This window comes from Capra hircus, chromosome 28 (assembly GCF_001704415.2).
Source record: "Capra hircus breed San Clemente chromosome 28, ASM170441v1, whole genome shotgun sequence".
NCBI lineage: Eukaryota > Metazoa > Chordata > Mammalia > Artiodactyla > Bovidae > Capra > Capra hircus.
In genome coordinates this window covers 21,602,561-21,629,794 of record NC_030835.1, presented here as the reverse complement: position 1 = coordinate 21,629,794, position 27,234 = coordinate 21,602,561, and the positions used below count along the sequence as shown (strand labels likewise).

At 37.0% G+C, this 27,234-nt stretch overlaps 1 protein-coding gene across 2 annotated transcripts in view; it reads right to left on the bottom strand.

Moving 5' to 3' along the window:
* CTNNA3 (catenin alpha 3) overlaps window positions 1-27,234 on the bottom strand; it is a 1,853,842-nt gene that overhangs the window by 1,658,790 nt on the left and 167,818 nt on the right. For both annotated transcript variants that reach the window (XM_018042551.1, XM_018042552.1), the window contains exon 5: window positions 19,541-19,660. In XM_018042551.1, coding sequence (XP_017898040.1) covers window positions 19,541-19,660 — 120 coding nt within the window. The remainder of the gene's footprint in view (window positions 1-19,540; window positions 19,661-27,234) is intronic.

Sequence of the window (27,234 nt, the reverse complement as noted above, 5' to 3'; positions counted from 1 at the left end):
CCTCTCTGTCAATAACCTGTAAATGAACAGTTACATACACTAAAAGTCACACTGTTGTTTTGTGAAGAATTATCAACTATTTTTTATTAAAGTGAATTGCTGCATAGTATGTTTCTGATATCAGATAGCCCTAGTAGAAAATATTTACATAATGCTGGGAAAAGTCTATCCCCTTTCCCTAAACTCACTTTATAATTCTATTATTTTTTTTCTCTCTAGTAGAAAATGGTTTCCATGCACAGAGAACACAGCTTTTATCTTGCTAGGTGACAGACTTACACATGCCTTTTTAATTTCAATAGACTAACCTCACATGCTGGTGGGGATTTTATTCATGAATATATGGCTTGTGATAGTACTTAGGAGGAAGATAAATTTTAAAAAATAATGAAGTATTTTCTGCCTTTACTGAAGCCAAGTTTCAGGTTTTTGTAAGATTTAATACATTATCTCATTATTTTTTATGCATTTTCTTTAAAAAAATCCAAATTTCCCAAATCACTCCATAATAATTTTGAGTTTCCTTTTCAGCAGAATGCTCTCATCCCCTATTGTTTATTCCAGTCCTAGCCCAAGAGAACCTTTTGCAAAACCAGTTTTAGAGTATGGTAGAGTTAAGGAGACTATTCATATAAGTGGATAGATATGGTATGAGTTATTATTTGAGAACATGATTACCTGTTATGAAGAAATTTTTAATTGCTTATAACATGATGCAATTAAATAAATCCTTGCCATTGTCCTAATTCCATCAATTTTGGAATAAAGTTTTAGGACTTCCCTGGTGGCTCAGACAGTAAAGCGTCTGTCTAGAGCGCAGGAGACCCAGGTTCGATCCCTGGGTCAGGAAGATCCGCTGGAGAAGGAATGGCAATCCACTCCAGTACTATTGCCTGAAAAATCCCATGGACAGAGGAGCCTGGTTGGCTACAGTCCATGGGGTCGCAAAGAGTCGGACACGACTGAGCGACGTTCCTGTTCCTGGAATAAAGTTCACCATCAGAACTATAAACAAGAAACATGGGTCATAATTTTCATTAATAATAATAAATTATATATTATTCCTGCTGTCATAATTCCTCTGATATACATATTTTTTTCAGAGCACTCATAGAGACTATTCATTTCACCTTCAACACGCTATATGTTAATCTTAACTTTTTTTTTCATTATTCTAGAGTGTTAATGCTCTGTTTAGCTTATTAGTCTTCAAATAAATGTTTTAATGTGAAATTTCATAAAAAATAATGTTATCACTCTATCTATCCTAAAAATACTCATAATTACCCATGCTCTTTAGTATCAACAGTTTTTTTAGTGTACTCCAAGATCTTAGATTGTGTTCCCTGATCTCAGGTCTCATACAGAACCAATGCAGAAATACCTTAAAAATGCAGGATGATAACATCTATTCCACTTATACAAACATTCTGTAAAATTCTCATCTTTGATTTTTTTCATATTTATATCCCAATGACATTAAGAAATTACTAATTTTATATATCAGCAATGTGTGAAACTGGTTCTTAAGGGTAAGAAATAAACCATTCCAAACCCTTTTGAACTACAGAGTAACAAATTTATCAAAATATTCTATTTGCACAACCAGATGTATGGAGCACAATAAAATGCCCAGCCTTTGATACAAGTCTCTTGTGAGCACCACATGTTCACAAGGGCTAACTTACATATCATACATTATTTAATACAAAATCTAATTTAAGTTTCCTTTACTTTATAAACACCCCACTGCTTGTATACTTTGATTTTCTCTTTCAGGGATCTAATTGTAGCCCAATATTTAAGCATTAAAAAAGGTCAAATATCTTAAGCCAGGAGTTATGTACTCCCTGTTTTTCATGATAGATTTCAAAGATATTCCAAAAAGATAGTTTCTTCTAAGTTCAAAACAAACTCCAGGTATACTTAGTTCATTTACTTCAGCTTAGTCTTTAGATTTAATGTTTCCCATGTCCTGAGTAAAATGAAGATCATTCCCCAGTTGGTCTTTTGACCTTAAATGTGTCTACTCTTACTGTATAACACAGACATGTTTTTATTAGAATGAGCAAGAGGCAGGCTAAAAGTTTCTATCAATTTTTTTTCAAAAATGCACACTGATGCTTGCCTAAAATTTTCTTTATTCACGTGATACCCTCAGGATATGCTGCTCTGATCCAAAGTAAAAAATCCTGAGAAAACGAGCTTTGAACTCAATTTTTGACTCAAAAACTGATAAAGAAGCTCTAAAGCTTGAGTAATTTACCACATTTCATCTCGAAATTCACAGATGATGATTAACGAAATTGTCAAAAGTATCCTAACTATTCTTAATGATTTTAACATTAAAGCACTGGAAATGACCTAAACACAATTACCTTTAATTTTACAAATATAAATTTAGGATGAAGACATAAATATATAACTATCTGCGATAAAACATCTGGTGTACCATTCATTCTGCACAATTGAAAATACCAAGAAGTTTCAGTAATTTCCAAGGTTTGAGTAGAGAGCTTAGCACAATAGACACAAATATCAATATCTAAATCAGAATGGGAAAATAATATGATGTCTTCATGAAGCAAAAAGTGAGGCTACAAAATATGTAACTTAAAATCAGAACACAAAAAAAGGCCTCAAAATAATCAAAACAGTTTAATCCCCTAATCTAAGGAACTCCTATCAGCAACCAGCACCACGTTTGGAAAATCAACCACAGGTCAGCTGTTGATGCTGAATGGATGCAGCAACAGATCATTACCTGCTTAATTGTGTATATACCTAATAGGCTCATACAGCTCCTTTGGAACAAAGATTTTGTAATGGAGTACATGACAAATACTTAACTGTGGTGCAACCAGATGCTATAAGAATATGAGCAGCATTTATATAGAGAATATTACCATGTATTAATGTCATGTGATACAATAGAGAAAAAATCAGATTCACAAAAATACAGTTAAGAGAAGACTACAGTGTAAATTATAGGTTGGTTGTGGCATCTTGCTAAAAGCTCCTAGGTGATATTAAAAATATTAAGCAAAATATTATTAACCTGGTCAATGAATACAAGTATCAGCTGCTCATAGAAGAAAAGCGACTTACATTGCAAAAATTCAAAGATATCTCACTTCAAATGTAATATGACTTTGAAGAATATTAACTAGATTAATTTTTTGGCTTTTGAAACCAGATTGCATGGAAGAAAACCTATAGATATACATAGCCTTGTAAATCACTGAACAAAATGCAAAGCAAGCCAGCAATCCTGCTTCATCTTCTGGTGCTATTTCCCCTCACCTAGATGTATTTCAGCATGTGTTTCTACTGCTGTCACATTTGGAGCATGAGAAATAACATAAAAGCTGATTAGCTTCCTCCTAAATGGAAAACTTGAAACTAACCAAATATGGTATTTTAGAGAACAAAAACTGAGTGTGCTTTTAAAAAATAAAGGAAAAACTGAAATATCTCATTACATATTAAATTAGCCTTCTGGCAATCAGCCCCTTTAAAACAAACAGCTTTACGTCTTCAAAAGGCAGCATGATTGGTGTGTGCATAAGTTTAAAGCTCTGCTGTCAGCAGAACCATTGCCCTCATCTAAGCAGCATCAATAGTTCCTTTGAATTTTAGCCAGTGGTGCTCTAGGCATACTCCAGGCACTACTATCAACACAGAGAGCCATCAGGATAGCAGTAATCTTTTAGCCTGACAAGGACACAGTAACAGTCATTGTGATGTTTTCTGACTGTATACTCAAGTAGAGACACACAACTTGGATACACCAATTTAACAAGAATGTGTTTGAGACTTTAATTTTCATCAGTTGTATAGTATGTGATCAAGCTTACTTTTCCGGAGCGAATGCTGCTGAACCAATACCAGCTTGTCCCATGGTCAGTCTGGCCAGATCACAACGAACACTACTATATTCTCACTCTTCTTCAGCAATCTGTATCTTACACTAGCTTTCCTCATATGCAATCTTTCACTTGCAGCAAAAATATGCAAAGGACAATTTCTACAACTACTAAAATACGTAATCCATAAAAATATAATATGCACATGGATAAATGTGTCCTTTCACATGACAGTGAAACATCAAAATAAACTATAAAATTTGTGAGAAGGGAAATTATAGTAGGGGAGCAATATCTTCTATGTCCAAACATAGACATGAATCTTACTACTGGACCATAACTCAAATTTAAGATATTTATTAAGTACTTACTATGTTCCAGGGACTGTATTAGGCTTTTCAGACACAACTGGAAAAAATGGTCTCCTACAATTTAGTACTGAAACTCCACTGATACTTGAACTGTGGACCATGGACGGGTAACATAAGCATCAACAGGGAGCTTAACTTTCCAGTCTCACTCTAAATCTACTGAATCAAAAATTGTACTTCAACAAAATTCCCCTTGCTATTTGTATACATATTAAAGTTTAGGAAGCACTGATTTAGAGGGCACAGGATCTAGGTATTACCAAAGAAATAAAAATTCCTATGCAACAGAAAAGAACAAAATCATCTTTTCTGAATTATTTGCATATCCATGTACTGAAGTGGTTGAACTAGGTGATGCATATAATAATCCCTGTGCCCTGTGTGCTAAGTGACTTCAGTTGTGTCCAGTTCTTTGCGACCCTATGGACTGTAGCCCGCCAGGCTCCTCTGTTCATGGGATTCTCCAGGCAAGAATACTGTAGTGTGTTGCCCTGCCCTCCTCCAGGGCATCTTCCCGACCCAGGGATCCAACCCACGTCTCCTGCGGATACCACATTGTAAGTGTTACCACTGAGCCCCATATAATCCCTACCTCTTCTAAAATGTTGTAATATTATTGCATTGTCTTTCCATTTCAAAAAATGACACTATTGAATGATTTCCATTTATATGCAACTCAATGTCAAACACAGTTTATATAATATACACATACACACACACACATATGTTAAAAGTACCTATAATTACATTCAGAATACAAACCAGAGATACCAAAGGATCAATATACACCTGACTGATTTATGCTAAAAGACTCAGAAAGAAAAGAAAGTGTAGCTGCTTAATCCTGTCCGACTCTTTGAGATCCTATGGATGGGACCCCAGTTCCTCAGAACAGATCCAAAGAAAATATCGCTTCCTGCTATTGTCCCAGCTCTGTATTAACAAAGGGTATAACCTTGTACAAGACATCTAATCCCCCTGTGCCTCATTTTCTTCACACCTAAAATATAACAGTCGAGTTAGATGAATTCTTCCCTGGTGGGTCAGACAGTAAAGAATCTGCCTTCAATGCAGGATACCCAGGTTCAATCCTTGAAGATCCCCTGGAGAAAAGAATGGCTGCCTACTCCAGCATTCTTGCCTGGAGAATTCCATGGACAGAGAAGTCTGGTGGGGCTACAGTTTATGGGGTCACAAAGAGTGGAATACAACTGAGCTAATAACACACAAAAACTCTTTAGTTTGAAGTTCACTGACTGATTCTTCTATATCCTCTTTGGTTTTCATCTTAAGCCTCCAGAGGTCACAATCCTACCAGTGAAAAGTTATCTCATTTGTGACTATCTCAATAGTGACCTATTTCAGAAAGGTCACTTTCAAACTACAAAAGAAATTAGAGAAATACCATTTTCAGAATTAACTCTTTTAGAATTTTAATTTCTCAATACCAACTTTTATTGACAATCTTATAGACTTAGGTATATCAATATAAGACATGAACAACTAAGTGCCACTTTAATGCAGTTACTAAAGTTTTTTTACCACCTCTAAAATTCCTATCAGCATTGTAAATTTTGAAAACAACCCATAACAAAGAAGTAACTATTTCAATAAGCATTCCTCACTATAAAGTAGCTATAAGCTTCCCATAAGGCAAACAGTCATATAGCAAACAACCTTGTAAAAAAAATTAATAAATCTTTTCTGGTGCATGAAAATCAGTTAGTGCATTTTTTATTCAACAGCTCTCTACCTAATTGCCACCAATAAACTAAACTCTGGAGAAAACAGATGGAAACAGAATAGCAAACCTTAGAACTGAAAAGATTTCTCTCTAATGTTTTACTTTACTAGTTTAATAGAATAAACTTATTTGTCATGACTATTAACTGTATACAACGTGGAAATCACAGTTTAGAAGGAGAACAAGTATATAATATGCATCATTTTGATCATTTGTTTTTAAATACACGATGAGGTTCTTCTATAAAAATCCATAAGGTGTTTTAAATTCATACTATAGCTATAGAAAATGAAATCACCTTATAAAGATCTGCAGTTTATGAAGGAGTAAAAATAGTTGAATGGCTATTGCAATAAGCTAGAAGTTAGGAAATGTGAATATTAATTTTGATTCTGCTACTGATTCAAGACGACCTTGAATGATGCACCCAAACTTCTCTCCGAATCAGAAAACTGAAGAATAAATTTAATGCCATCTTTTTTTCCCCTGTGAGACAAACAGCTATGTGCAATTGAGTAAAAACAGAATTGCATATGCAGTGGACCAGAGTAAAGCATATTTGGACTGTTTGGACTTTTTTGTAGCACACTGTACTATAATCCAACATTTTCAATATCTGTTCAGTTTTTAAATGATGTCTGAAATGCTTTGGAATCTTCAGAAACAGTTTTATAAGTGGCATAAATAACCATTTCACTTGATATGACAAATAAGAAACAGAATACCGTCTAAGATAGACATAAATATTTTTAATGCAGCAGTTTTGGGTTCACTTACTCTTAAAGGGAATAATTCAATCAGAACTCTTTCAAGAGATTTGGATTAATTACAGAACATGTAAGAGAAGGATCTTCTCCCAATTGATCTATTAACATATTTCACCCAACAAAGGCCAATGAAGTGAACCTATTGCTTATAGAACTCTCTTCCTAGAAGGTTAGCACCTCCTCGTAACACTCATTCCGCTCCCATTACACTCTTTCTTAGACTGCATCTAAGTAATCCCAGGTGCATGTGTACTTTATTTTTAAAGTTCTTAGGTGAAATATATTTACAACTTCCATTTTAATGTTAACGAAAGTGGGAAGTTAGTTTTCCCTTACACTGTCCTTACAGATAGACAACTCCCAGTGCAATATCATTGAATATCCCCTTATCCAAGATGATCCACAATATTTTTATTTCTATAAGCCTTTATATGGCTAAAGACTAATACTTAAAATTTGTCAACTTCTTCTATTCTATGTGCTATAGCACAAAAACAACCAGCCTAAAAACTATCTGTTTTGTTTTGCTAAGCATTGATTTCACAAGAACCCTACATTGCTGTCTGGTGTCCCCCAGAATTCTTGAGTTCCAGGGTAAGCCTAGGATTCTTTTCTATGTGGTCAGTCATTATCTATCTAGGATTTTATTTCTTAATGCAAGGTATTAACTTGCAGTCATTTTTACTACATAAAATTCATCAGATTTATTTCTCGCACGCTTCAGGTTTTGGAGTTATCGAAAGGAATTAACTTACTCAGCTCAGTAAAAGAAAAAGGCAGTGTTCACTCCTGAACATCATCACTAAAGAGAGAACAGTATTTTACTGAATGATACTACTTGGAACCACAAGGGAAGTTTAGGTACATGTGTTGTAATTATTACATGAGTTTGAGCTTAGTCAGAACATTAGGTCTAATACACTACTTCTGTCACAGATAATCACAACACAATACTCAGTACCTTAATTTTACTACCCAACAAAAGACACTACCTCAAGAACACATTAGGGTTTCCAGTTCAAGATAGTGGAGCAGAAGGATGTTTACTCATACCCTCCTGCAAGAACACCGAAATTGTAGCTAGCTGTTGAACAACCATCGACAGGAGGACTCTGGAACCCACCAGAAAAAGATACTCCATGTCCTAAGGCAAAAGAAGAAGCCACAGCAAGACAGTAGGAGGGGCACATTCATGACAAAATAAAATCCCATAGCCACTGGGTGAGTGACCCACAGACTGGAGAACAATGATACCAAAGATGTTCCAACACTATTATGAAGGTTCTGAACCCCACATCAGGCTTCCCAGCCTGGGGATCTGACAAAGGGACTGGGAATCCCCAGGGAATCTGGCCTTGAGGGCCAGCAGGATGTGATTACAGGCCTTCCAGAGGACTAGGGGAGACAGAGACTCCAGGCTTGGATGGCACAAAAAAAACTTTGGGTGCACCAAGATCCAGAGGAGAGAAGCAGTGACCCCACAGGAGACTGAACCAAAACTATTTGCTAGTGTTGGAGGGCCTCCTGTGGAGGCATGGGTCAGCAGGGGTTCACCACAGGGATGGGGACACTGGAAGGTCCCCCTTGGAGTAAACCCTATTGGAGTTCACTATTTACCATCCCACAGAGCCTGTAGACCCCAGGGCTGGGTTACCACTTTAGGCCAAACAGCTACCACAGAGGGAGTGCAGCTTCACCCATCACCGGATAACTGGATTAAAGCTTTACTGAACAAGGCCCTGCCCACCAGAGCAAGACCCAGTTTTTCCCATTGCCAGTCCCTCCCATCAAGAAGCTTACACAAGCCTCTTAGCCTCATCCATTAGAGGGCAGACAGAAGAAGCACAGTCTCACAGCAGCTAAAACAGAAACCATATTACAGAAAGTTAATCATGATGAAAAAGCAGAAAGTTATGTCCCAGATGAAGGGACAAGATAAAATCCAAAAAAAAAACAACTAAATGAAATTGAGATAGGCAACCTTCCAGAAAAAGAATTCATAATAATGATAGTGAAGATGATCCAGGATCTCAGAAAAAGAATGGAGGCAAAGGTTGAGAAGATACAAGAAATGTTCACCAAAGACCCAGGAAAACTAAAGAACAAACAAACAGAGGTGAATAATACACTGGAAGGAATCAATCGCAGAATAACTGAGGCAGGAATACAGATAAATGACCTGGAGGACAGAATGGTGGAAATCACTGCCGCAAAACAGAATACAGAAAAAAGAATGAAAAGAAAGGAAGACTGAGAGACCTCTGGAACAACATTACATGCACCAACATTGGCATTATAGGGGTCCCAGAAGGAGAAAAGACAGAGAAAGAAAGGACTCGAGAAAATATTTGAAGACATAATTGCTGAGAATTTCCCAAACACGAGAAGAGAAATTATCAGCCAAGTCCAGGAAGCACAGAGAGTCCCAGGCAGGATAAACCCAAAGGGGAACACACTGAGACACATAGTAATCAAACTGACAAAAATGAGAGACAGAGCTATTAAAAGCAACAAGGGAAAAATGACAAGTAACATACAAAGGAACTCCCATCAGGCTATCAGCTGATTTCTCAACAGAAACTCTACAAACCAGAAGGGAATGGCATGACATATTTAAAGCAATGAAAGGTAAGAACCTACAACCACGAACTCTACCCAGCAAGACTCTCCTTTGATTTGACAGAGAAATCAAAAGCTTTCCAGACAAGCAAAAGTTAAGAGAATTCAGCACCACCAAACCAGCTTTACAACAAATGCTGAAGGAACTTCTCTAGGCAGGAAACACAAGAGAAAGAAAGACCTACAGAAAATAACCCCTAAACAATTAAGAAAATGGTAACTGGATCATACATATCAATAATCACCTTAAATGAAAATGGATTAAATGTACCAACCAAAAGATATAGAATGGCTGGGTGGATGCAAACATGTGCACGTATGCACTTCCACTCACCACATCACTCTGCCTGACCCCAAATTGTATGTAATTATTTTATATTGTTAAGTTAATGATGTTCCCATTATGACTTGCAATTGCAATTATCTTTTATTTTTTGTCTGGCTATTGACTGTGAAAACTGATAAACATCTTTTACTATTGTGATTACATAACTATTATTCACTTAATACCACTGTATCATGATTGGTCAACAGAAATATAGAACTCTATGCCACCAAAACTAGTATCGACCATAAAAACCTGTAATCAGTTTTTAAAATCTAGAAACATATCAGAATTATCTTGATAATTTTTGAAAAATACAAATGCTCAAGTATTGTTTTTTTTCTCCAGAGTTCCAGATATGTTTCTAATGAGCAGTCATGTTTAAAAACAACTGGACTATATGAGGATCTTCTACTTTTATCTAGTTTATTTCACATTTTCTATTTCATATTCAGTGCTCCCATTTCATTTAGTTTGAAGTAAAGTGGCTCAGTCATGTCTGACTCTTTGTGACCCTGTGGACTGTAGCCTACCAGGCTCCTCCATTCATGGGATTTTCCAGGCAAGAGTACTGGAGTGGGTTGCCATTTCCTTCTCCAGGGGATCTTCCCCACCTAGGGATTGAACCTGGGTCTCCTACATTGTAGGCAGACACTTTACCCTCTGAGCCACAAGGGAAGTCCCTTCATTTAGTTTATGTTCTCCAGTTTATCCATCTCTTCTCTTTTTTGTTTTTATGTTCTTTCTCAAGACTTTATCAAGCATAGTAGAAAAGTTATTTATACATATTTACATAAATATATATTATAGAAAAACCTATGAATTTTTGCCTAAATAAAAAAATTATGACATTTTTATTCTATTTGTTTGACTTAGTATGAATAGAATGCTCGATTTCTAAATAAAAAATAGATATGCAACAAGCAACAAAGGTTTACTATATAGAATAAGGAACTATAGTAAATATCGTGCAATAACTTATGATGGAAAAAATTTTCAAAAAATATATATGTGTGTTTATATAACTTAATCACCTTGCTGTGCACCTGAAACATTGTAAGTCAACTATACTTCAATAAAATATACATATTTAAAACAACACACACACACACACACATTAGAACCAAATACTTCAATTCACTTTTCAAAAGGTATCATTTTTTATGACAGCAATCACTAACCACTGCTACATATGTCCAAAACCATTATATCCCATATGTTCATAACAGTGCTGAACCCTATGTGAAGTACAAAAGTATATGAAAGAGAGCATATCCTTATGGAACTTACCAACCATCTAGGATGAAGACTGATGAGAATTATACAAAAACAACACCGTAATAGCTACAACTTATACTAACCACATGCCAGGCACAATGCAAAGTCCCTAAAATATTGATTTCTTTATGTATTTTAAAGGATTTAAAGCATATATGTACTTTATAATGTCACGAACCTCCGTCCATAGTTCATCAGGCACTCTATCATATCTAGTCCCTTAAATCTATTTCTCACTTCCACTGTATAATCATAAGGGATTTGATTTAGGTCATACCTGAATGGTCTAGTAGTTTTCCCTACTTTCTTCAATATAAGTCTGAATTTGGCAATAAGGAGATCATGATCTGAGTCACAGTCAGCTCCCGGTCTTGTTTTTGTTGACTGTATAGAGCTTCTCCATCTTTGGCTGCAAAGAATATAATCAATCTGATTTTGGTGTTGACCATCTGGTGATGCCCATGTGTAGAGTCTTCTCTTGTGTTGTTGGAAGAGGGTGTTTGCTATGACCAGTGCATTTTCTTGGCAAAACTCTATTAGTCTTTGCCCTGCTTCATTCCGTGTTCCAAGGCCAAATTTGCCTGTTACTCCAGGTGTTTCTTGACTTCCTACTTTTGCATTCCAGTCGCCTGTAATGAAACGGATATCTTTTTTGGGTGTTAGTTCTAAAATGTCTTGTAAGTCTTCATAGAACCATTCAGCTTCAGCTTCTTCAATGTTACAGGTTGGGGCATAGACTTGGATTACTGTGATATTGAATGGTTTGCCTTGGAAACGAACAGAGATAATTCTGTCATTTTTGAGATTGCATCCAAGTACTGCATTTCAGACTCTTTTGTTGACCATGATGGCTACTCCATTTCTTCTGAGGGATTCCTGCCCGCAGTAGTAGATATAATGGTCATCTGAGTTAAATTCACCCATTCCAGTCCATTTTAGTTCACTGATTCCTAGAATGTTGACGTTCACTCTTGCCATCTCCTGTTTGACCATTTCCAATTTGCCTTTATTCATGGACCTGACATTCCAGGTTCCTATGCAATATTGCTCTTTACAGCATCGGACCTTGCTTCTATCACCAGTCACATCCACAACTTGGGTTTGGTTTTGCTTTGACTCCATCCCTTCATTCTTTCTGGAGTTATTTCTCCACTGATCTCCAGTAGCATATTAGGCACCTACTGACCTGAGGAGTTCCTCTATCAGTATCCTATTATTTTGCCTTTTCATACTGTTCATGGGGTTCTCAAGGCAAGAATACTGAAGTGGTTTGCCATTCCCTTCTCCAGCAGACCACATTGTGTCAGATTTGTGACACTGTACAGGTTCATGACATTGTACAGGAGACAGGGATCAAGACGATCTCCATGGAAAAGAAATGCAAAAGAGCAAAATGGCTGTCTGAGGAGGCCTTACAAATAGCTGTGAGAAGAAGAGAAGTGAAAAGCAAAGGAGAAAAGGAAAGATACAAGCATTTGAATGCAAAGTTCCAAAGAACAGCAAGAAGAGATAAGAAAACCTTCCTCAGCCATCAGTGCAAAGAAATAGAGGAAAACAACAGAATGGAAAAGACTAGAGATCTCTTCAAGAAAATTAGAGATACCAAGGGAACATTTCATGCAAAGATGGGCTCGATAAAGGACAGAAATGGTATCGACCTGCCCAAAGCAGAAGATATTAAAAGAAGTGGCAAGAATACACAGAAGAACTGTGCAAAAAAACTTCACGACAAAGATAATCATGATGGTGTGATCACTCACCTAGAGCCAGACATCCTGGAATGTGAAGTCAAGTGGGCCTTAGAAAACATCACTACAAACAAAGCTAGTGGAGGTGATGGAATGCCAGTTGAGCTATTTCGAATCCTTAAAGATGACACTGTGAAAGTGCTGCACTCAATATGCCAGCAAATTTGGAAAATTCAGCAGTGGCCACAGGACTGGAAAAGGTCAGTTTTCATTCCAATCACAAAGAAAGACAATGCCAAAGAATGCTCAAACTACCACACAATTGCACTCATCTCATATGCTAGTAAAGTAATGCTCAAAATTTTCCAAGCCAGGCTTCAGCAATATGTGAACTGTGAACGTCCAGATGTTCAAGCTGGTTTTAGAAAAGGCAGAGGAACTGGAGATCAAACTGCCAACATCCGCTGGATCATGGAAAAAGCAAGAAAGTTCCAGAAAAACATCTGTTTCTGCTTTATTGACTATGCCAAAGCCTTTGACTGTGTGGATCACAAGAAACTGTGGAAAATTCTGAAAGGGATGGGATTACCAGACCACCTAACCTGCCTCTTGAGAAATCTGTATGCAGGTCAGGAAGCAACAGTTAGACCTGGACATGGAACAACAGACTGGTTGTTCCAAATAGGAAAAGGAATACGTCAAGGCTGTATATTGTCACCCTGCTTATTTAACTTCTATGCAGAGCACATAATGAGAAACGCTGGACTGGAAGAAGCACAAGCTGGAATCAAGATTGCTTGCAGAAATATCAATAACCTCAGATATGCAGATAATACCACCCTTACGGCAGAAAGTGAAGAGGAGCTAAAAAGCCTCTTAATGAAAGTGAAAGAGGAGAGTGAAAAAGTTGTCTTAAAGCTCAACATTCAGAAAATGAAGATTATGGCTACTGGCCCCATCACTTCATGGGGAATAGATGGGGAAACAGTGGAAACAGTGTCAGACTTTATTTTTTTGGGCTCCAAAATCACTGCAGATGGTGATTGCAGCCATGAATATAAAAGACGCTTACTCCTTGGAAGAAAAGTTATGACCTATCTAGATAGCATATTGAAAAGCAGAGACATTACTTTGCCAACAAAGGTCCGTCTAGTCAAGGCTATGGTTTTTCCTGTAGTCATGTATGGATGTGAGAGTTGGACTGTGAAGAAAGCTGAGCGCCGAAGAATTGATGCGTTTGAACTGTGGTGTTGGAGAAGACTCTTGAGAGTCCCTTGGACTGCAAGGAGATCCAACCAGTCCATTTTGAAGGAGATCAGTCCTGGGATTTCTTTGGAAGGAATGATGCTGACGCTGAAGCTCCAGTACTTTGGCCACCTCATGCGAAGAATTGACTCATTGGAAAAGACTCTGATGCTGGGAGGGATTGGGGGCAGGAGGAGAAGGGGACGACAGACGATGAGATGGCTGGATGGCATCACTGAGTCGGTGGACGTGAGTCTGAGTGAACTCCAGGAGTTGGTGATGGACAGGGAGGCCTGGTGTGCTGCGATTCATGGTGTCACAAAGAGTCGGACACAACTTAGCGACTGAAATGAACTGAACTGAACTGATGTACTTTACACTTTATATATTGCTAATCAAAACAGGTTATAAGTTAGGTATTACTTTCCTAATCTTTTAAAAGAAGAAACTACAGTGCCTAAAACAGTATAAATAATCTAACAAGATTTGGTTGACCACAGGCCCACACTTTAACTTGTACTACAAGGATCTTCAATGAATGTTGAATCATTCAGATGTTAAATTGCATGACATTGCTAAAAGCTAAGAATGACAAAGAAGGAAGTTTACATACTGACTGAAAGCCATAGGATAAAGTGTCATAAGGAAGATATTTCAGTTTGGCTTTAAAGGAAGATTAGTCATTAATTAAATAAATATAAAAGGGCTAGATATTATAAACATCAAGTTTATGAATGCTGTGAAAAGTTCAGAAGGCAAGAATAGCATGCCATGATCAGGGAGACAAGAGGGAATTCAGAGATCCTGATGTGTTCCAACATGAATATGTATCTGAAGTACATTTTAATGTTATATATTTTCTGATCAGTGTGTAAATGTGCTTTAGTCTACAAAAAGTAGACTTAATAATGTCAACTTTATACCAAAGGACCTCAGAAGCCTCTGGAAACAGGATGTGTCTTATAATGTTATTTTTAATATTATAAGTATTAATAGGACTTCCTTGCTGACTCAGTTGGTAAAGAATCTTCCTGCAATGCAGGAGACCACCTTTAGTGCAAGAGACCCAGGTTTTATCCCTGGGTTTTGAAGATCCCCCGGAAAAGGAAATGGCAACCCACTCCAGTATTCTTGCTTGTGAAATCTCATGGACAGAGGAGCCTGGCTGGCTACAGTTCACAGGGTCGCAAGAGTTAGACACAACTCAGCAACTAAATCACCACCAGAATATCAAACTTTATTTTATTCCAAAAAGCAAACACCCAAGAAAATTTCTTTATTTATAAGCTCTCAAATTAATACATCAACCTGGGTTCTACATAATAGCTCAATCTTGCTAGTACCACTTTTATATATCATCAACCAGGAGTATAAAAACCAAGCAGTCTAAGAAGATAAACTCGAAGATTGCATCTCCAGATATAGTAAAAACTCAAAGTCTCCAGATTCTTCGGTTAATAAGACTTTGGCATCCATTTACTTCAGATAGATTCATCCTGGAAAAACCACCAGGAGAGGAGAGCGAGAGGGAAAGGAAAGGAAAGCAAACAAAAGGAAAGGAAGGGCAAAGCTAAGCTACACCTAGGAGACAAGCACTATAACCATCGCCCTCAATCCACATTCAAAAAAAAAAAGGTAAAAGAATAGAGCGAAGTATTCCTGGGTCATATCTGGCTCAGGGAAAGAAATCTCTCAAAATGATCTTTAAAACATCATAGAAAGGGACATAAAATAAAATCTAATGAAAGAATCCAAGAAAATAATTATAGTTCATTGGGAATTCTTAATACATAGATAAGGTAGCCTTGATGTTTTGTGTTCGTTTAAAGAAATAGATGGAAAATGGAATATATTAGGAGAAAATCTAAATAAGACATATGGCAAGAAGCAATATGTCAGCGTTTGGCATCCAGGAAGCCTAAGGGTTAATATCCTTCAGTATTTTAAAAGTGCAGTAAAACATATCAATTTTAGTTGCCTATAATCTGAGGCCAAAACTTCTGGCATACTTCCCTCTTCATAGTGATAAAAGTACCAACAAGTATTTATTGATTATTTGTCATGGGTCAGATACTGTTGTGAGCACTGCAGAAGATACAGCATTGAAGGTGACAGACAAGGTCCTGCCCTTATGGAGCTTACGTTCTGTCACAAAAAGAAATGCTAAATATGGTTGGACCAGGGAACAAAGCATGACTAATTCTCTGGTACAAAGCATCCTGCCTTATAAGGCAGAAGCTTTCTTGCTGAACGACAGTTTTATAGAGACCTGAATCTTTTCCAGTAGGAGAAACGTATAGTGTGTGTTTATAGGTTTGGGGAACGTTACAGGGAGTAGGGGTGTAGGCTAGGGCTTCCCTGGTGGCCCTAGTGGTAAAGAATCGGCCTGCCAATGCAGGAGACAGAGACATGTGTCGATCCCTGGGTCAGGGAGATCCCCCGGAGGAGGGCATGACAACCCACTCTTGTATGATTGCCTGGAAAATCCCATGGGCAGAAGAGCCTGGTGGGCTACAGACCATAGAGTCTCAAAGTGTCAGACATGACTAAGCGAGTAAGCAAGGACGGGACATGAAAGCAAATCCCGCCAAGTCAGAAAAAAGCTAATATTCTGACTGTTTAAACCCTGCCCATCCAGTAAACACAATACCTCTGTGGCTTTGGTACAGAAGAACTGGGTTAATATTACAAATTTCTAGGAAGCTTTGATACATTTGGGAGCTAATGGGAAATAAGTTTGTCTTTTCCCTGCCACCTCCCTTGTTCAGTATGTCTTCTTGCAATCCTCTCTTATTTTCCCTTTTTCTATTTTGAGACTTTTTTTTTTTTAGTTCTTCAGAAACCAATGCTTTAACCTACTAAATGCTTATAATATAAAACCAAGTATAGTTTCATTTCCAACATTTTGTCCCTCTCATCTTATTCCTAAAACCCCCTTTCCCTCTTTTTTTGTTACTCTTTGATCCCTGACTTTCTACTCTACCATCCTTTTTCTGACCACTTCACTCCAATTCCCCTTCCATCTTTTCCAGACAAAAAAAAAAAAAAAAAAAAGATCACTAGATACAGGGAAAGACAGAAGCAAGTAAAACAAAGGGTTGACAATATGCTATGCACGCAGGTAAGTTCATTTTGTAAGAATTTGACATTTCAAGTTTAAAAAACTGCCTTATGCAAATAAATTTTCTTGGACTAGAATTACTAGATATAACACTCCAAGACTACAAAAATAAACTTTTAGGGACTTCTCTCGTTGTCCAGTAGTTAATCATCCACCCTGCAATGCAGGTGATGTGGGTTCAATCCCTGGTCAGGGAGCTATTAATAAGATCCCATGCCGCAGAGAAACTGAGCTCTCACACCAAACTAGAGAGACTGTGGGCCACAATGAAAGTTTCGCATGATGCAATGAAGATCCCATGTGCCACAACTAAGACCCAATGCAGCCAAATAAAATAATAAACGTTAAAAAATAGAGTTTTACATATTTTCTTAGCTGTGTGAAGATATTCTTTCAAAAGTCCTTTTGGGTTTTTGTATATATTGAATAATTTGTATGATAGAGAGGAGGAAAGAACCGACCCTGTTTTCTGCCTCTCATCAGAAGTCCCTTTTCAAATGTCTCTTTAAGTCCCAGATCTGGCCTCTCCTGAAACTGCCTTCATACCACATACCTAGAATGCCTCACTTTATTATCCCTCCAGTTTGTCTCTCTGCAGGGATATTGGGGACAGCCCAGGTTTGGGGACAGCCCAGGTTTGGAGTCAGACTGATTTCTACTGGAAGATCAGCTTTACTTCTCCAGTGACCTTAGGCAAGTTACTTAACTCTCTAAACAATTTTCTCAACTGTAAAATGGTGAAGCCAATATTATTAGATTGTTATAAGCATTTAATGACCTAATCCATAAATGTTCTAATCACACTATGTGGCATACAGTTGTCATCTAATAAACAGCATATATGATTTACATACGCATACACATAAATACATATACAAACACCTAAGTGTCCATCTTTTCCTCACATACACATGCACTCCACCTGTCTGTTTTCAATGCATTCTCCCAGAGTTCTGCCTTTCTGCTCTTGAAGTAGTCACAATTTTCCAGATTCACAATTAGCTAATGTAGGAATCTAATCACTGAAAATGTGCTAATGAGAAAGGATAAGAGAAGAGGACAGTGACTACTGCCTGCCAACTCCAATACCCCCCAATGGTAAAATATGGCTCTTGGAAACAAAATTATACTAAACTACATAGGCTGGAGCAGTGATTCACAGTATGAATTTTAAGCAGTATCATTTGGGAGCTTACTGGAGTAGTTCTCAGTAACTGTGACTGCTTCCTTTCCGTGTGTTAATACATAGGCCATCACTAATACAAGAATAAAGAAATAAATGGATATGGTATACTTTTTCATATGAATTAAGGCATGTGCAGAGATACTGCATTTGCCCCAAAATACTCTTCAAAGCAAGGAAAATAAGACCATGAGAAGGTTAAATACCCATGTAATGTCTGTGATAAAGCAAACCCTAGAACACAATTCTCTTTTCAAGTCACTATTTCTAGACCATACCATGTTGACTTCATAAAGTTTATATAGGACATATTACTTCGAAATCCCACTTTCAAAAGATGCAAAATTTGTAAATTAGGCAATATCAAGAAAGCCACACCATCTGCCAGAATAACAGGCAATTCTCGTAAGTAATGGACTCAATGCCTGGCCATGCAAGTCAGCCACTTATTCATTTTTCTAGATGCTATCTATCACTGAGCACATTCCCAAATTTCATGCAACATAATTTAAACATTTAACTGGTTGTTCTGATTGGAATAAACATTCAGCCCAAGTAAAAGCTTGACAATCCTGACACCTAGTGGCTGTGAAAACCTGGGTGAGATCCAGTTTGGGAAAAGTAGCTACCTACTATGGCAATACCTTACAAACTACAGAGAATTTAATGATTATTAATACTACAAAATACCAATTCTAAAAGCAATGCTATAAAATTCTATTTGTGCTCTGATTTGTCTAGTGGTCTATACAAAGAGGCTAAAACACTTGCGTTTGTAAAGCATGTTTTCCTTCAACCTTACACATTTGGCAAACTTTCTAAGCTTCAGAGATCAAACAAGAAAACGAAAGCTAAACTAAGCAAAAAAAAAAAAAAAAAATTGGCATATTTATGATTCCCTTCTTTAATTCTGTACGTACATTCACATCCTTTCTCAATCTTGAGGTAGTTTTTCTCCTCACGTATCCCCCTGTCAAATATAAAAGCCTTCTATTCAAGCTACATAGATGTTCCCTTTATGTCACTAAAGCATCCTTTGTCAAAGGATAGCTGAACCCTCACAAACCAGCAGGAGTTTTCTTTAAGAAAGGTGTAAGGACACACATGGAAACGCCCAAAGTGCACATCTAAAAGCAAGGACGATGCTGAATGCTGCAAAAAAAAAAAAAAAAAAAGTATGAACACAGCAGGTCAGCACCACACAGCACAACTTATTTCTGCCTCAAGCATTAGAATATAAGTCTCCCCAGACCCACCTAAACCTCTGACAGGCAGAAAGGTGAGAAGACTTAAAGTGTTCATATCCTCCACCAAGGAGAGCTCTGACTCCTACCTGCTGACGTTTGAAGGCTAAATAGTCCAGATTTTCAAGCTCCTTCCCAAGCTTCTGGTAGGTTTTCTTGAGGTCAGATTTGTTGGAAACATTTTTAAGAGATTCAAACGTCCTTTGAAACTGAAATCAAAAACAAAGTAAATCATTAGGATAGCAGCAGATTTTTCTCAAATTCCTAACCAGCTAACACAGACAAACGGTCAATAGTGAGCCTCAGTTTCTCCCATTCATAATACAGAGATAACAAATGCCCTTAAATTAAATAATGAGACAAAATTATAAAGAATTAGAAACTATATGCTAAGTACTAGCAACATTACTGCATGAACAAGAAACTTGTTTAGTCCTCATTGTAACAAAAGAACATACAGAATTTAATTTTTTTTTTAACTTTTCATGGTTTAGGATACAATGCTACCCTTAAAGAAAAAATCACAATGAATGTATAAATTTCAATAATAATGAGAAAGTATTAATATTAAAAAAATCTTTCACATCCCAATCATGGAAACAAATTTATGTAAAAGTACCCACTTGTCTCTATAGAAACATTTATGCGGAATAGGTACCCAACAAACTTCAGCCAGGAAGATCTCTCAGATCTTATATTTTGAGAAGAAATAAAAATGAATGTTTTGATGATCAAACCATATATAGCATGTTCAGCAAACACTTATTCATTTCTGTTCTATAACAGACATGTTATTAAATTGATTCTGCTGAATCAGAATGCTTTCATTCATTTTTAAGTCAGAGACTACATAAACACAAAGGAGACAAATTGCAGTGTATCACAGAATAGTGTTCTGCTACTAATAATTAATTAAGCAAAAAGATCTCACAAGAAATTGAATTCTTGGTTTATTTTAGTAAATTAGAACATACTTTAGAAGATTAGCAATTTAAAATGTCAAAGTAATACCATTTGCAAGACATTTGCATTTACTCTCTTTATATCATTTATTTCCCATATTCTCAATGTGTGCCATTAGATAAAGATCTCTAAATAGAGACTTAACCATCTTAAACACACCAGAATTCCACTGTGACTATAATGCTATGAGACAGGCTAATAAAATTTTATAGAATTTAATTAAGTTTCCAGGGAAATGATTTGACCCTTACTATTTCAAACTCTGTGGAATAAGTCACAATATAATGGCATTCTACTGAATTAAATCCTTAATTTCATGAAAGTAACATATTTATCTCAATCCAGGGTGACAGAGGAAAAAGAAATAGGAAATAATGCTAAACTTTCACATCAGGACAATAAACTAAATTCAACAAACCATCTTTTAGAGCCTACTATGCACAAAGCACTATGAATATAAAACATATTTCTAAAATAACTTACAGACTACCAGGGAAATTAGACATGAAATTCAAAAACGGGAAAGATACTGACATTTACTGCACGCCTACTCAGTGTCAGTTACTTCATCCTTTTCAATTTAAGCTTCACAAGAACCACAGGAGTTCCTATTTCTCCTCCATTCTAAAAGTAAGTAAACTGGGACTCAGAAAGTTTAAGCTGTTTTATTTTTCAATAATACACAATTTTAATTCATACAACATAATTTCTTAATTTTAATTTCTCTTGGCCTTTTCTTCTAATCTGGCTTTTCTTTCTTTAAGAATCACAAAAGCTTTTATTAAGCCAAATGATATCTTTTTCCCAGTTTTACTGAGATATAACTGACATAGAGCACTGTATAAGCTAAGGGGTATGGCATAATGATTTGAAATACATACATCACAAAATAACTATCATAGTAAGTTTAGTAAACATCCATCATCTCATAGAGTTATAAAATAAATGAAATATAAAAAATATTATTTCTTTGTGATGAGATCTCTTCAGATTTACTGTCTTAATTTTCATATATAACATAATCGTCAAACATATTTATCATGTTGTACATCACATTTCTAGTACTTATCTTATAATTGGAGTTTGTACCTTTTGACTACCTTTGTCCAATTCCCCCCTCCCACCACACCTCACCTCTGGTAATCACAAATCTTATCTCCCTATACATATAAATTTTGGGGGTTTTTCGTTTGTTTGCTTTTGAAGTATAATTGACCTACAATACTATATCAGTTCCTAGTATACAATATAGTGATTTAATATGTCTATACATTTCAAAATAGAACTAGGTTTTAATATTTACACTCTTTCTACTCTACCGTTAACTTTAACACAAGGCAAAGTAGTAAAAAGAGTGCAAAAAAGGAGATAAACGTAATGTGGTGAAATAGAAAAAAACCCACTGATACTGTTGGAGAGACTCAGACCATATAGAAGACATGAAGGAATTTGAGCCAGGTCTTGAAGGAGTTTTCAGAACTTTAAATGGGAACTGACTCTACCCATCAGTTTAAACATAGCCAAAGTCTGTTCATTTTCCCCTTTTGTAGCATAGTAAACAAATTTCTTTTAGCATACTTTTAATGACCTGTATATTAGCTATTTATCATATTGTATGATCATTTCTGTACCTTGCCCATTTCTTGGTTTCTTCTCACTATGTTTAAATGAAACTAATACCAGATCTGAGATTCTAAACAATTTAGAAATTTTATCTATGAATTAATATAAGCTTTTAGCAATCAACCTGTTCAGTTTTAAAACATTCCTTATCCTCTGCGTTTTCTCTTTCCTAAGATACTAGCTTTATTTCTTAACTATCTCTTCTTCACATTGTTCTTTGTGAATTTGATGCAACTCCAAACAGTAACTTTAGGGTAAACACATTTATAAGGCTTCAAAACAAGAAACATGAAAACCAATACTTCCAGGTAATATGTCCATTACCAAAGAACAAAAGGGAAACCCATTAATGATACATCCCCACAAGATGTTTTCATTAACAGTGGGAGCTTGCATAACATGGAGATTTTAGCTTGAACTTTCATTGTTAGGACCTATATCCTCCATTTACTGACACTAACTAGTTCCAAGTACTAAGACTATGATGATTTGTTCATAAACAGTTTTTTTCACTTACAACAACAAATAGTTATCAAGGAGAGGTCATATAAAATCTATAATGTAACCTGAAGTTAGATCTCTATTAAACATATCCCATTCCCATCTACTCACATATACACTTAAACATGCTAAAGTATTAATTATGCCTTACAGGTGAAGTTGAAGTACAAAAGATAAAAATAAGACAAAAGTTAAGGTTCAGACTTTACTTAAAGAGATTTGAGGGTATCTTGTTTTGAAAATTTTTATTCCAATAGGCCACTGTGCTTGATCACTCAAACAGACATCTTGAGATATTCTACATTAGTTTAGTACACTTTAATTTCATTGTTATGTATGGTTGTGAGAGTTGGACTATGAAGAAAGCTGAGCACCAAAGAATTGATGCTTTTGAACTGTGGTGTTGGAGAAGACTCTTGAGAGTCCCTTGGACTACAAGGAGATCCAACCAGTCCATTCTAAAGGAGATCAGTCCTGGGTGTTCTTTGGAAGGAATGATGCTAAAGCTGAAACTCCAGTACTTTGGCCACCTCATGCGAAGAGTTGACTCATTGGAAAAGACTCTGATGCTGGGAGGGATTGGGGGCAGGAGGAGAAGGGGACGACCAAGGATGAGATGGCTGGATGGCATCACCGACTCGATGGATGTGAGTTTGAGTGAACTCCGGGAGTTGGTGATGGACAGGGAGGCCTGGCATGCTGCAATTCATGGGCTCGCAAAGAGTCGGACATGACTGAGTGACTGAACTGAACTGAACTGAATTTCATTATATTTACTGCTTCTCAATAAAGATCTCTGAATTGAAGCTGGGAAAGGAAGCATGATTAATTAAAGAGATTTTAATATTTCTGGATTTTACCTGTTCAAAGCTTTGAGTGCAGACTTTGAAGAATCCCCAATAATTTGTTGAACACTGAATTTATCCTATGTTAATATTTTTAACTCATTAGAGATACCAAGGGAACATTTCATGCAGAGATGGGCTTGATAAAGGACAGAAACGGTATGGACCTAACAGAAGCAGAAGATATTAAGAAGAGGTGGCAAGAATACACGGAAGAACTGTACAAAAAAGATCTTCACGACCCAGATAATCATGATGATGTGATCACTAATCTAGAGCCAGACACCTTGGAAAGTGAAGTCAAGTGGGCCTTAGAAAGCATCACTACGAACAAAGCTAGTGGAGGTGACGGAATTCCAGTTGAGCTGTTTCAAATCTTGAAAGATGATACTGTGAAAGTGCTGTACTCAATATGCCATCAAATTTGGAAAACTCAGCAGTGGCCACATGACTGGAAAAGGTCAGTTTTCATTCCAATCCCAAAGAAAGGCAATGCCAAAGAATGCCCAAACTACCACACAATTGCACTCATCTCACACACTAGTAAAGTAATGCTCAAAATTCTCCAAGCCAGGCTTCAGCAATACGTGAACCGTGAACTCCATGATGTTCAAGCTGGTTTCAGAAAAGGCAGAGGAACTGGAGATCAAATTGCCAACATCCGCTGGATCATGGAAAAAGCAAAAGAGTTCCAGAAAAACATCTACTTCTGCTTTATTGACTATGCCTAAGCCTTTGACTGTGTGGATCACAAGAAACTGTGGAAAATTCTGAAAGGGATGGGAATACCAGACCACCTAACCTGCCTCTTGAGAAATCTGTATGCAGGTCAGGAAGTAACAGTTAGAACTGGACATGGAACAACAGACTGGTTCCAAATAGGAAAAGGAGTCCGTCAAGGCTGTATATTGTCACCCTGCTTATTTAACTTATATGCAGAGTACATCATGAGAAACGTTGGATAGAAGAAACACAAGCTGGAATCAAGATTGTCAGGAGAAATATCAATAACCTCAGATATATAGATGACACCACCCTTATGGCAGAAAGTGAAGAGGAGCTAAAAAGCCTCTTGATGAAAGTGAAAGAGGAGAGTGAAAAAGTTGGCTTAAAGCTCAAAATTCAGAAAACAAAGATCATGGCATCTGGTCCCATCACTTCATGGCAAATAGATGGGGAAACAGTGGAAACAGTGTCAGACTTTATTTTTGGGGGCTCCAAAATCACTGCAGATGGTGATTGCAGCCATGACATTAAAAGACACTTACTCCTTGGAAGAAAAGTTATGACCAACCTAGATAGTGTATTCAAAAGCAGAGACATTACTTTGCCGACTAAGGTCCGTCTATTCAAGGTTATGGTTTTTCCTGTGGTCATGTATGGATGTGAGAGTTGGACTGTGAAGAAGGCTGAGTGCAGAAGAATTTATGCTTTTGAACTGTGGTGTTGGAGAAGACTCTTGAGAGTCCCTTGGACTGCAAGGAGATCCAACCAGTCCATCCTGAAGGAGATCAGCCCTGGGATTTCTTTGGAAGGAATGATGCTAAAGCTGAAGCTCCAGTACTTTGGCCACCTCATGCGAAGAGTTGACTCACTGGAAAAGACTCTGATGCTGGGAGGGATTTGGGGCAGGAGGAGAAGGGGACGACCTAGGATGAGATGGCTGGATGGCATCACGGACTCGATGGACGTGAGTCTGAGTGAACTCCGGGAGATGGTGATGGACAGGGAGGCCTGGCATGCTGCGATTCATGGGGTCACAAAGAGTCGGACACGACTTAGCGACTTAACTGAACTGAACTGATTGCAAACTAAATTCAAACTTAAAAACAAATCCCAATGAATAAATTTGAATCCAAAACAAATCTAAACTTTAGGGATGCTATAAAACTGTCAAAACTGAACATTAAAATAGCCTCTTGTTCTGAGACAAAAATCTAAATTCTGTCCAATCTGACTGCTGCTGCTGCTGCTAAGTCGCTTCAGTCGTGTCCGACTCTGTGCGACCCCATAGACGGCAGTCCACCAGGCTCCCCCGTCCCTGGGATTGTCCAGGCAAGAACACTGGAGTGGATTGCCGTTTCCTTCTCCAATGCATGAAAGTGAAAAGGGAAAGTGAAGTCACTCAGTCGTGTCCAACTCCTATCGACCCCATGGACTGCAGCCCCCCAGGCTCCTCCATCCATGGGATTTTCCAGGCAAGAGTACTGTACCATTGCCTTCTCCATCCAATCTGACTACTTTAGCCAAATTTCACACAACAGACAAGAATAAGAAGATGCAAACAGCATCTCTAAAACCAAAAAGTAAGTATTGTTCATCACAAAAGTACACATTGTAAACACACATCCAGAGTGTTTTCTTATCAAATTCCTCTTTGATCAGAAGTTATAATAGTAAGAATCCACAAAATAAAACAACAGAGGCCGTGATTGCTCCTATCCCATTAAAGTAACTGAAAATCTGTTTTGCAGAAAAGAGAAGCATGAGTGTGGCAGAAAAGAAAATATCTAGTTTGACTCAGCATTCCCTCTTCCCAAATACATTTTCCTCCTTTTCCTGACAACATATTTTTAAATAAATCTAAGCCAATGTTCTATACAAACTACCCATTCAATGAGTTCATGAAAATTATGTAGATTCATGGAGTAATTTGAGAAAGAGGACAAGAAGAAACCAGCTGAAACAGCAGGAAAAAATGCATCCAGAGCAAGTAAAGCTTCCGTGGACTTCACTGCCAATGCCCTGGCTTCCTCTTGTAGTCAGATCAATAGAATCAAATAATTCCACAGCTCCAGCAGCCTACTAATTCCTATAATGAAAAAATATTGAGTAGCACTGCTCCAAAAGAACAGCCAGCTCATCAGTTGTCATTTTCCCTTATTTAATATTTTGTGCATTTGTATAAGATATTAAGGACTTCCCTGGTGGCTCAGACAGTAAAGAGTCTGTCTACAATGCGGGAAACCCAGGTTCAATCCCTGGGTTGGGAAGATCCTCTGGAGAAGGAAATGGCAATCCACTCCAGTACTATTGCCTGGAAAATCCCATGGACGGAGGAGCCTGGTAGACTACAGTCCATGGGGTCTCAAAGAGTCGGACACAACTGAGCAAAGATGGTAAGTGTTACTTGTAACATAAAAAGGAATTCCATACTCACAGCATTATGTATACAAAAGAGTATCCAATAAGTACCTGGTTGAAAGCAATGAATCACTAAGTGTGATCTTAGTGTCCCTAAAATGTCAGTGTGAAATAGTACCAAAAGATTCTGGAAACTAAAGCAGAAGGAAGGAATGTTCAAAGAATAAATATTAATGCTCTATAAATATTAATATTTAGAGCAAAAATGTTTTGAGCATAAGAAAGGCTAATCCACCCTATTTCAATATGGCAACAACAAAGCAACCAAAGTGAAGTATTATTAAGAAAAAAATTATTTCATTTTCTGAACTTAATCCATTGACTTTCATATTTTCCAAGTGAATTTACAGGATAATATGACTCATGAAAGGAAAGCTTACAGCTACAGCTGAAAATTAAAGGACACATATATCACAAATGATTTTTTATTGTAAGGAATGATAACCAAAACTAAATTAAGAACATAGAACAAAACTGAGCTTGGAATCTGAATTAGAAATAATCCTGTAGTGTTGACAGCACATTGCTCTTGAAGTCTGGGTTCAAGTCCTTGCTGTGCCAATTAATAATTTCATACCTTGGGACAAGTCACTATTACTTCAACTCTTGATTGTGTTATCTATGAAATGGGAGAAGTTGTCCCTGCCTCCTTAATTTATAAAATTGTTGTGAAATCAGTTGAGGAAAAATAAGACATTCATTCAACA